The 11,059-nt window shown below is 35.1% G+C and overlaps 1 protein-coding gene across 1 annotated transcript; it reads right to left on the reverse strand.

The window, feature by feature from the left end:
- Nucleotides 1-5,402: 5,402 nt before the first annotated feature.
- LOC139841345 (uncharacterized) lies at nt 5,403-8,873 on the reverse strand. Its single transcript, XM_071831567.1, has 3 exons — nt 8,743-8,873; nt 7,340-8,612; nt 5,403-5,933 (listed from the first exon to the last, which is right to left on the reverse strand). The coding sequence occupies exons 2-3, from the start codon at nt 8,575-8,577 to the stop codon at nt 5,702-5,704; spliced, it is 1,470 nt and encodes a 489-aa protein (XP_071687668.1). The 5' UTR covers nt 8,578-8,612; nt 8,743-8,873; the 3' UTR covers nt 5,403-5,701.
- Between the last annotated feature and the right edge of the window lie 2,186 nt (nt 8,874-11,059).

The raw sequence follows: 11,059 nt of genomic DNA on the forward strand, positions 1-11,059 counted from the left end.
GAGTCAACTACAAGAATTGCTAGACCGTGGATTTATTCGACCAAGTTTTTCGCCTGGAGGCGCTCCCGTTTTGTTCGTAAAGAAGAAGGACGGATCTTTCCGTATATGTATCGATTATCTCGAACTAAATAAGTTGACAATCAAGAACCGGTATCTCGTTCCCAGAAATGATGATCTATTCGATCAACTGCAAGGATCAAGCGTTTACTCCAAGATTGATTTGCGGTCAGGTTATCACCGGTTGAGGGTGAAGGAGGGCGATGTCCCTAAGATTGCGTTCCGAACTCGTTATGGTCATTATGAATTTTTTGTAATGCCATTCGGTTTAACTAATGCACCTGTTGTGTTCATGGATCTTATGAACTGCGTGTGCAAGCCGTATCTAGACAAATTCGTTATCGTATTCATAGATGATATCTTAATCTATTCAAAAAGCGAAGAAGAACATGAACAACACCTTCGACTCGTGCTTGAACTCTTAAGATAAGAACAACTCTATGCCAAATTCTCTAAGTGTGAATTTTGGTTAAAGGAAGTTCAATTTCTTGGTCATGTTGTAAGCGATCAAGGTATTAAAGTTGATCCCGCAAAAATCGAAGCCATTAGCAATTGGGAAACCCCCACTACCCCTACTCATATTCGTCAATTTTTAGGCCTCGCTGGTTATTATCGTAGATTCGTCGAAGGTTTCTCTTTGGTTGCACGTCCTTTAACCGCGTTAACTCACAAAGGAAAGTAATTCGTTTGGGCGGCCGAATAAGAGTCGGCGTTCCAAACCTTAAATAAAAAGTTAACCACCGCTCCTATCTTATCCCTTCCCGAAGGCAATGATGACTTTATTGTATATTGCGATGCCTCGAAACATGGTTTTGGGTGTGTATTGATGCAACGAAATAAATTTATTGCTTATGCCTCTCGACAATTGAAAATTCATGAACGAAACTACACGACACACGATCTCGAACATGGAGCTGTTGTCTTTGCACTCAAATTGTGGAGACACTATCTTTACGGAACCAAAAGTACCATCTTCACTGACCACAAAAGCCTCCAACACACTTTCGATCAAAAATAACTAAATATGAGACAACGACGGTGGATCGAACCATTGAACGATTACGATTGTGAACTTCGTTACCATCCCGGGAAGAAAATGTAGTAGCCGATGCCTTGAGCCGAAAGGAAAGAATGGAACCTCTTCGTGTCCGAGCCTTAAACATCACCATCCATACAAATCTCAATAACCAAATTCGTGTAGCCCAAGATGAGGCTCTCAAAGATGAAAATATTTCTCACGAACGCTTGAACATTCTCGTCTCTCGATTCGAGGTTAAAGAGACCGGGCTCCGATATTTCGCCGGAAGAATTTGGGTGCCTAGTTATGGGGATTTACGAAGCCTTATTCTAGACGAAGCCCATAAGTCAAGGTATTTGATTCATCCCGGAGCCAGTAAGATGTACCACGATCTCGAAGAACAATATTGGTGGCCGAACCTTAAAAAGGATATTGCTACTTATGTTAGAAAGTGTTTAACTTGTTCCAAGGTCAAAGCCGAACATCAAAGGCCATTCGGGTTACTTCAACAACCCAAAATCCCGCAATGGAAGTGAGAAAGAATAACGAAGGACTTTATCATGAAACTACCAAAAACGGTAGGCGGTTATGATACCATTTGGGTTATTATTGACCGTCTCACCAAATCCGCTCACTTCCTAGCCATGAAAGAAACCGATAAGATGGACAAACTTGCACACTGTACATAAATGAAATTGTATCCTATCACGGTGTACCCTTATCGATTATTTCCGAACGAGATGCCCGTTTCGCTTCTAGATTTTGGGGTTCCTTACAAGAAGCCTTGGGAACATGTTTAGACAAGAGTACTGCATATCACCCACAAACCGACGGACAAAACGAACGCACAATTCAAACCTTGGAAGACATGTTACGAGCTTGTGTTATTGAGTTCAGAAAGGCTTGGGAAAAGCATTTGCCTCTAGCCAATTCTCTTACAACAATAGTTACCACTCGAGTATTAACGCCACACTTTTCGAAGTTTTATATGGCCGTAAATGTCGTTCTCCTATTTGGTGGGCCGAAGTAGGTTATAAACAAATCACCGGACCCGAACTCATCCATGAAACAACCGAGAAGATCGTTCAAATCCAAGAAAGGCTCAAGACGGCCCGTAGTCGTCAAAAGAGCTATGCCGACGTTAGACGTAAAGATCTCGAATTCCAAGTGGGTGACCGCGTAATGTTAAAAGTCGCACCTTGGAAAGGTGTAATCCGTTTCGGAAATCGTGGAAAGCTAAATCCGCAATACATTGGTCCTTTTAGATCTTCCGACTCAATTGAGCTCCGTTCATCCTACTTTCCACGTATCGAACTTGAAGAAGTGTCTTACCAAACCAGAACTTGTCATACCCCTCGATGAGCTTACGATTAATGACAAACTTCACTTTGTGGAAGAACCGGTTGAAATTGTGGACCACTCCGTCAAGACGCTAAAAAAAAGTAAAATCCCGATTGTCAAAGTTCGTTGGAATGGCAAAAGAGGACCCGAGTTTACGTGGGAAAGACAAGATCAAATGGAAAGGAAGTACCCTCACTTATTCGTAGAATTGGCCACGCAAGGTCTCGAGGAAGAAACAACGACTACTATTTTCAACTAAATTTCGGGACGAAATTTTCTTTAACAGGTAGGTAATGTAACGACCCGACTTTTGCGACTTATATTTATACTTTATACTTTCACGAATCGGCGTATATGTGCGTACTGAGCTAGATAATATTCTGGGATCATTATCCATGTTAATTACTTTCGTTAATGCCTTACAACGTGTTGTTAATGCCTTACAACTTGTAAGTTTTCTTGAACTTTTTTTCTTCTTTTTCCTTCCTTTTTCGTAAATCATCATCATCATGTTCAAAGATTCAAGTTTTGTAACTTGAATCTTCATATATCTTGTGACTTTAAACTTTAGTTGAAGAAGATTTAAGGATCAAAACTTATGTTTATGATCTTCATGTAACTTGTAGATTTAGCTTTTTGCTTTAAGGATCTTCAAGAACATTAGAGATCCAAGCTTTCTAGCTTAAGGTTTCTACAAAAAGTTTGTTAAAAGATCAAGTTTGTTAACTTATGATCTTCTTTAAGTTGTTTTACTTCAATTTTGTAACTTGAGTTTTCATTAAACAAATATACAAGCTTTCTAGCTTGAAGTCTTATAAGTATTGTTAAGAGATCCAAACTTTCTAGCTTAGGGTTTCATCATTTTGTTTGATCTAAGTTATGTAACTTATAGTCATCCAACTTGTTAAAACAAAAGCTCATTAGCTTATATTCATTCTACTTTGTAAAAATTTAAGTTTTATAACTTAAGGTTTTGTAAAAGTTGAAGGTCTAAGTTCTATAACTTAGGGTTTCACCTAGAACACAAGATCTAGACTTTCTAGTCTAAGGTCTTCAATATTTAGCTAAGATCTAAGTTCTATAACTTAAGGTCTTGCTTGTTTGGTTTGAATCCAAGTTTATAGCTTAAAATTTCAATTAGAACTTGTACTTGTGTCAAAACTAAGAACTTGATGTAACCTTGGTTCATCATCTTTCTAAAACTCATAAATGAGTTGTACTTCTTTTCTTAGTCTTGACATTGTGTGTTGATGGTTAAAACTTGGTCAAAATGATGCTAAAACATCAAGAGTTGTACACTTGAGGCTTATACGCATCAAGGATGAGAACCGTGATAAGCATCAAACACCAAGAAACCCACCAGAGCACTTGAATCTGTTTTTTAGGGTCTGATCTGACTCCTGGAGCTTTTGGAAAACTGATTTTCAGAAAGTTCGGGATGTGTAGATGACTTTTCATTTAAGACTCGCCTAAATCCGATATACGGTTTAGGATTTATAGTCTTCCGAAGTTCACTACGCCTTCGTAACGACGTGCTGAAATTTTTGACTTACTTGCGCTTTGACTGTCGCCGCGGTCAAACGACATCGATTTAGGATCTGATTTTCGGACAGCAGTAAGAGGACACAAACGGAGCCTTGGCCACTAGCCGTGCGTCATTTCAGTTTGTGTAGAGGTCATACCGGCTGTCCGAATTCAGTTTTTCTTTTCGACCTCTATTCTTGTTGAAAACTTACTTTATCTTTTACGTATGATGATAATGATGATACTTAAGACTTAACTTACTTACTTTTAAACTTTTTGGGACGATTTACTGACTTAATAACCATTAACTTAGGTTGAGGACCTTTGGACCGACTTAATACTTGCTTACGTTTTCGTATCGACTTTACCGTACATTCACTGTGAGTTATAGCTCCCTTTTTACTTTAACTATTTTTGGGACTGAGATTACATGCGCTTTTTATGTTTTACATACTAGACACGAGTACTTTAACTTTATATATGTGTGGGTGACATAACGGCACAAATTTTTCCCTTAGCTCGGTAACGTTTAGTCATTGGTTTATGAACCGGTGAACGCGAATCTTAGATATGGATCCATAGGGTTTGACATCCCCACTCGGGCTAGATATGGATCTATAGGCTTCGTCTATTTTAACGCACTCGCCAAGTGTACTTTTAGGGGGTGATATATATATTTCTTGTTAAGTTAGTTACCAAGTGCCTACGGTTAAGCATATATTTTTCATACTGTTTTGAATACAAAATCTCGTGGTCTACATTACATTATTGTCTACAATAAAACTATAGCTCACTAACATTCGTGTTGACTTTTTAAAGCATGTTATTTCTCAGGTGCTTAGATGAAATTGCTTCCGCTGTAATAGACTTGCTGTGTTAGACTTCCGTTGTACTCTGCATTGTTAGAGATGTCTCATAACCATGAACTTTTTATTTTGTATTCATTACTTATGTTATATTCGAACCATGGCTTTTTAATGACCTAAGTGTCACGTACTTTTATTAATGCTTTCTATCCGTAGAAGCACGTTACTTTTGTAAAACATTTGTCATTGGAAAAACGTTATCTTTTAATGAATGCAAAATCTTGTTTTAAAATAGCATGTAGTGGTATACCGTGTAATGGACCTGTTGTTGATGATTCGTACCATAGAGGTTTTGGACGGGGCATCACATGTCTTTGTTGTTGTTGATTTTTTTGTCTTTGTTTATTGTTAAATTCATCAAGAACACCTTTTTTGTCTCTGTTTTTGTTGTGGTTTAAGATTACAAAAATGATAAAGAGGACTGATGATATAATTTTTAAGAAATTTCAGGAACTAACCATGTATTTTTAACAACGTTAGCATGTATAATAAAAACTCTTATAAACCAATCAAAGTACCATTACTTGAGAATGATTTATGCAGACGAAAAAAAAAACTGTTCTATCTACAATTTGCACATATCAGACATGAAACACTTTAAAAAAAAACGATCACCTAATTTTTTATTGTATCATACGTACAAAATTCTTTTTAAGATATCTCTTTCCGAGAACAGAAACAACTAAATCCAGAGCAGCATACAACACTTCCAAAACAATATGCACATAATCAAAACACTATTACTCTGAACTTAAACATTCCATTCCATCTCTAACAAAGGAACTACTCCGTACCAATCTAAACTACAAAATGACCAAATGCCATAACCTTATTTTCTTTCTTCTGCTTCCATCAGTATCCGTATCTATATTTAAAATTCATCCGAGCTCGCATTCTACGGCGACTCGAGCGGGAAACAAGTATCTTCGGCACCATTAGACCATAAAAAATGTGCATAAGAAGCGGCATAAAACGAGTTGTTAGGATCAGCAGAAATGGCTTCTAAAAAGGTCTCTTCTGCGGCCCATAAGTCATTTTTTGCCTGCCATAAAAAACTTGCGTATTTACTTAGTGCTTCCGCGTCTTTTGGCTCAATTTCTGATGCCCTTTTGAAGTATGTTTCTGCCCTGTTTTATTCCAAGAAGAAAACAAAAAAAAATATCAAGAGATGAATCGTTGAATATGTGATGCATTTTTTGTCATAAAAAGAAAGCATCTTGCATCTACCACCCATTTTTTCCATCTGAACAATCCATAAAAATATTGAAAAGGACTTAAAAACTAGTACTAAACTAAAATAAATAAATAAATAAATTTTGTCATAAACGACACCAATAATAGTCATTAGTCATGAAATGATGGTACGCACAATCAAAATCTGAGATACATGTTAAGTTTACTTTTTTTTTTTTTTTTTTTTTTTTTTTTTTTTTTACGAGGAACCCCACTATGGGCCAGAGCACATTGGCCCCCCACCGCAGGTAAACCCCGGGTAAACGGCAAGCCAGCCCTCCACCGCTACCAGGTAAGGCATTCTCCAGTTTGGTCATTAAATGCGGGCACCCCTTAGGATTGAACCCGAGACCTCCCCTTCACTGAAAGTGCTGGTGGCCACCCAGGCTAGGCCTGGATGGTATGTTAAGTTTACTTCCTTCCGTGTTACTATTGTTTAATCAATCAATAAAGTATTTTAGTGGGAAATATGATACTGAATTTGTAGATATTTTTATCAGTAGAGAATTTAGAACTTATTAGCCAGTTAAATGAAAATTTTAACTTACTGATACATTAAAATATCAGATTACTCATTCTGTCCTAAAATTATCATTTCGTCCCAAAATTATTGTTCCGCTTTGACTTTTTAGGTCTTTTTGTACAACTTTTAACTTTAAATATTTTTATCTGTATTATATAATATTTGATAAAAGTTGCTCCGTATATCAATGAAAACATATTTTAAACGAAACTCATTCAAATAATTTTCATCAAATTTTATTTAGCACAAATAATGATATTTGAAGTCAAAGTTGTACAAGAAAGATTTTGAAAAGTCAAACAGAACAATTAATTTGAGACGGAGGGAGTATCAGACTATCATTAGCGGGTGTGTGATGGGCTAAAATGATAGCATCAAGCCACTAAACACGCTAGTGACGCAACTTGATGCAAAATTTGATGGTTGGCTTGATACCTTCCATCAAAGGAAGCTTTTAGTGCCGTGAGGAGTATATAGCCAATCACACTCCATCATCACTACAAATCTATACCTCATTACAATTATCATGTCAATACTATACCCCAAATAAACCCCATCACGCCATCACCATTAATAATGGTGTTAAGGTAGATGCAAACTATGGTAGCCAATTACATAATTGGTCATGAAACTAAATATAAACACTACAATGTAATCTGGCTTAATGTTGAGTTGGTTTTTCTGACCCATTTAGATCACTTTAACCAAATTTAATATAAAGGAAATAAATAATCATAACTTCAATTTAATTTTATTAGAAGAGATTAGGAAACATACCTTTTGTGATCATGGGCAAACAGGTAGAGAAACTGAGCATAATTAGCTAAAAGAAGCGGATTATTGGGTTCTTTAGCTAAACCCATTTGATAAACAATTTCCGTTTTCAAGTAATCATCAGCATCCACATCCTCCTCTATTTTCACCATCACTGGTGACACAAATCTTTGCATAGTTTCACGATCAATACCTTCGTTCCCTTTCATTCTATCCATCTTTTCTGCTTCTACAACCATCGATTTCCATAAACCCCATTCCTCGACTCCGTTCACTTGACCCGAAACCGACTCCTCACCATCATCCGTACCACTAGTGACCGGTCGAGGTTTCCCACCACCCCCATTAATTCCTCCGGAATCAACAAAAAACGTTCTGATCGATGAAAAATCAAATTTTTCATCCTTCTGTTTTTCCATCATGGAAACAGTAGATTCTGTTTCCACGATGGAAGAAAGTGGTGGTGCTGCGAGCGCAACGTTATTCGACATCGAATAAACGCTATAGTTCGCTAATAGTATCATCACATGCACCATTAAAATTGGAGTATGTGAGAATACTTGTTGGAATAACCAAACAAAAGAAGCATTCATTTCTTTTTGTACCCTTATTAAAATCTCTTGTAAATCTTCCAAGTATAAAACCTCTCTCATTTGTAGAGTGTAACTTTGTAGTTCTCTAATTATAAACACCATCGTAGAAAACGCTTTCTTTATTGAACTATAAGTACAATCCTTTGCTCCTTTAACTCCTCCTTCCCATTGTTTCTTCTTTTGTATAATCCGTAACGAAAATGGCAAATCTAAGCTATTTGCCTTTCGTTCTATGCTTCCGGGGATCATATCCCTGGACCAGCTCGCTGATTGTCTGTCAGCGAACTGGCTTGAATTTTGGATCTCAGATTCTTGATTATCTGACGACGAGGGTTTTTCGTCGTCAGATAAATGGAATCTGATTGACGATTCATGATCAACTTCTTTCAAAAACTCCGAATCAAAATTCGCACTTGCGGTTCTTTTCAAAGAGTGTTGTACCTTTGATAACTTTAAGCTTTCACACGATCGAGATCTATTGAGTTTGGTACCGAATAGATTCGACCGATGAATGTGGCGACAAACTAACGAAACGTCGGTAAAACTACGTCGTTTTGATGAAGGTGAAGAAATTGCTGCTAACGTTTGTGAGTTTACAATCGATGATTGTGACCAATTTAAACACCCACTCGCCACCTTCACTCCCATTTAACAATTTATTTAATAATTCTATATTATAAAACCTGCATAAATTAAATTCACAGTATTACACGAACACCAATGCAAATTCAAATAAGAAAACAATTACATGCCAATTAAACTCGAAATTTGAATTTAAATTATGGAAAATTTAAATAGTTATCGATTAATTACCTCAACGTAGAAATTAATTTTGTTGGCGATATGAATTCTGGGTTTACAAAATGAAAGATGTGTGAAGGGGGGATATATACTGATATACAGCTATACTTTCACGATGAAAACGGAAGATGAAAGAAAATATATGGGACTGGTATTCTTATTTATTTAATATTGTTATTATTATATGCCAAATTCTATTAAAAATAATATTTTTACTTTAATTTTTTATTTTTATTAAATCTATGTTTATTTTGACGTTTAAAATAGGTAAAATATTGTTTTATCAAATGGTAATACAAAAGGGAGTATCGTTATTTTCAAGTTAGATATTTGTTAAATCATTAACGATACTTCACTTTTTTAAGTAATCATATGCAAGCCTGATCATTGGCAATTATCTGAGAATACAGGAGACCTCATGAAACTTACGAACTTGTTATTTACCTAATTTTCGTTATGTTCGTAATATGATCGTAGAAGATTAATGGCACACGTATATAATAATGATCATACTTGCATATGTTCGTTATCCTCGGATAAGTGCCAATGATCATGTTTTCATACGATCTTACTTTAAAAAATGAAGTATCATTAATTTTTTTAACAGAGTTCTAACTTAAAAAGTATTGATACTCCTCTTTTTGATTAACATTTGATAAAACAATACTTTAAATGTCCAAATAAACATAAATCACTTAAAATAGAAGTTGAGGTACTAATGTTACTTTTTAAGGTGTGTTTTGATGAAATTAGCTAGAGTTTAAGTTTATGAGCTAGAGCTTGAGTTAGAGTTTATTTATGAAGCTGTTAGCTGAAACTTATTATTTTTTATAAGTGTTTGGTAAACAACAAGAACTTATATTCCAACATTTTCTAAAATTGAGTTTCCTCCTAACGTGTGTGGGTGACATATGACCGCAAAAGTGGTTAAGTTCCATCTAGGTAATGCCAATATTATCATTCAAAAAAAAAAAAACTTATGATTTTCTTAAGCTCTGATTTTTTTGTTTATCAAACGAAACTTATTACTTGGAGATTATTAAATTTATAAGTTCAAGCTCTTATAAGTTTTCATAAGCTCCAATAAACTGATGGGCCAAACACAAGTTTAGTGGAATTTTGCCTATTTCTGAGTATTATTTACTCCATTTATTTACGGAGTATTTGTCGTTCAAAAAGAAAAAAAATTTATTTACGGAGTATTTTGTAGACTATGTTATACGGAGTATACATATACATATACATATACTTGAAGAGTAAGGGTGTACGGTAAAATGGGGTAACAGCCTAACAGGTGTGTGATTATGTTGGGAATCGGACCTGCGTTTTTGTCTAGCTGAAATATAATGTTTCACATTTTTGGTCCTTGAAGTATTCCTTATTTCGGTTAGGTACACTACAGTTTGAATAGTGTATTGGTTAATTTAAATAAAGTTTGTTGTTATGTTACAAACATAGATGATCATGGTATACTTTGATGGGTTTTGAGTTTTGACCTAATTAAATCTGGTTAAACTTTTCAGAATATTTGAACAAATTAGTGATAAACACGAAAATAAAGTATTTTGAATCGAACATGAGTCGGGGACAAGAAATCGAGCAATCCAGTTTATACATTCAGTTTAACATTCAAAACTTCCAATCAAATAGGGTATCTAATTTGAGACATACTGCATCCGAATAGGTAAAAAAAATTGACAAGCAAACGAGTGGATTTGTGGTTATTTCATTTGTAAAAACCGCAATAAAAAATTATTAAAAAATAAGTGTTGAAATTCATCGGTAGCTTTAAACGAAATTCAAGTAAAAAGTTATGAATGGATCGCAAAGAGAATCATGGATAAAGTCATCGATTGACACATTTGATTGCCGAATCTGCAAGAATTCTTATCGTGAATAAATCTGGAAGAACGATAGATAGCTAGGATACCACCTTGGCATCCTTGTTTTCTATATGTTTTCCACGTTCTCTTTGTTTAGTTTTTATCGTTGATTTGTTGCTGCCAACTCTAGTTAATTGTTGTTGTGTCGCTTGTTGATTTATCGTGGTGGTTTAGTATAAATAAAATTCTGCCTTTCTAAAAAAAAATAGTGTATTTAATGTTTTCAATGTATCAAAGAGTTGGTTATTACATACTTCTCCAACTCAATCACATTTCTTTGATTTTTTGGTTTATACTTAAGAGTACTACGAAAAATATGATTATACGATAACTTTTGCGAAATTATGTAGTTTAGAAGCTATAGTAGAATTTTTATAAAGTTTGTGATATATATTTTATTTTTTTATTTTTTCAGCTATTATGTTTATAACTTTTATTTTTAAGAT

Source organism: Rutidosis leptorrhynchoides, chromosome 4 (assembly GCF_046630445.1).
Source record: "Rutidosis leptorrhynchoides isolate AG116_Rl617_1_P2 chromosome 4, CSIRO_AGI_Rlap_v1, whole genome shotgun sequence".
Lineage (NCBI taxonomy): Eukaryota > Viridiplantae > Streptophyta > Magnoliopsida > Asterales > Asteraceae > Rutidosis > Rutidosis leptorrhynchoides.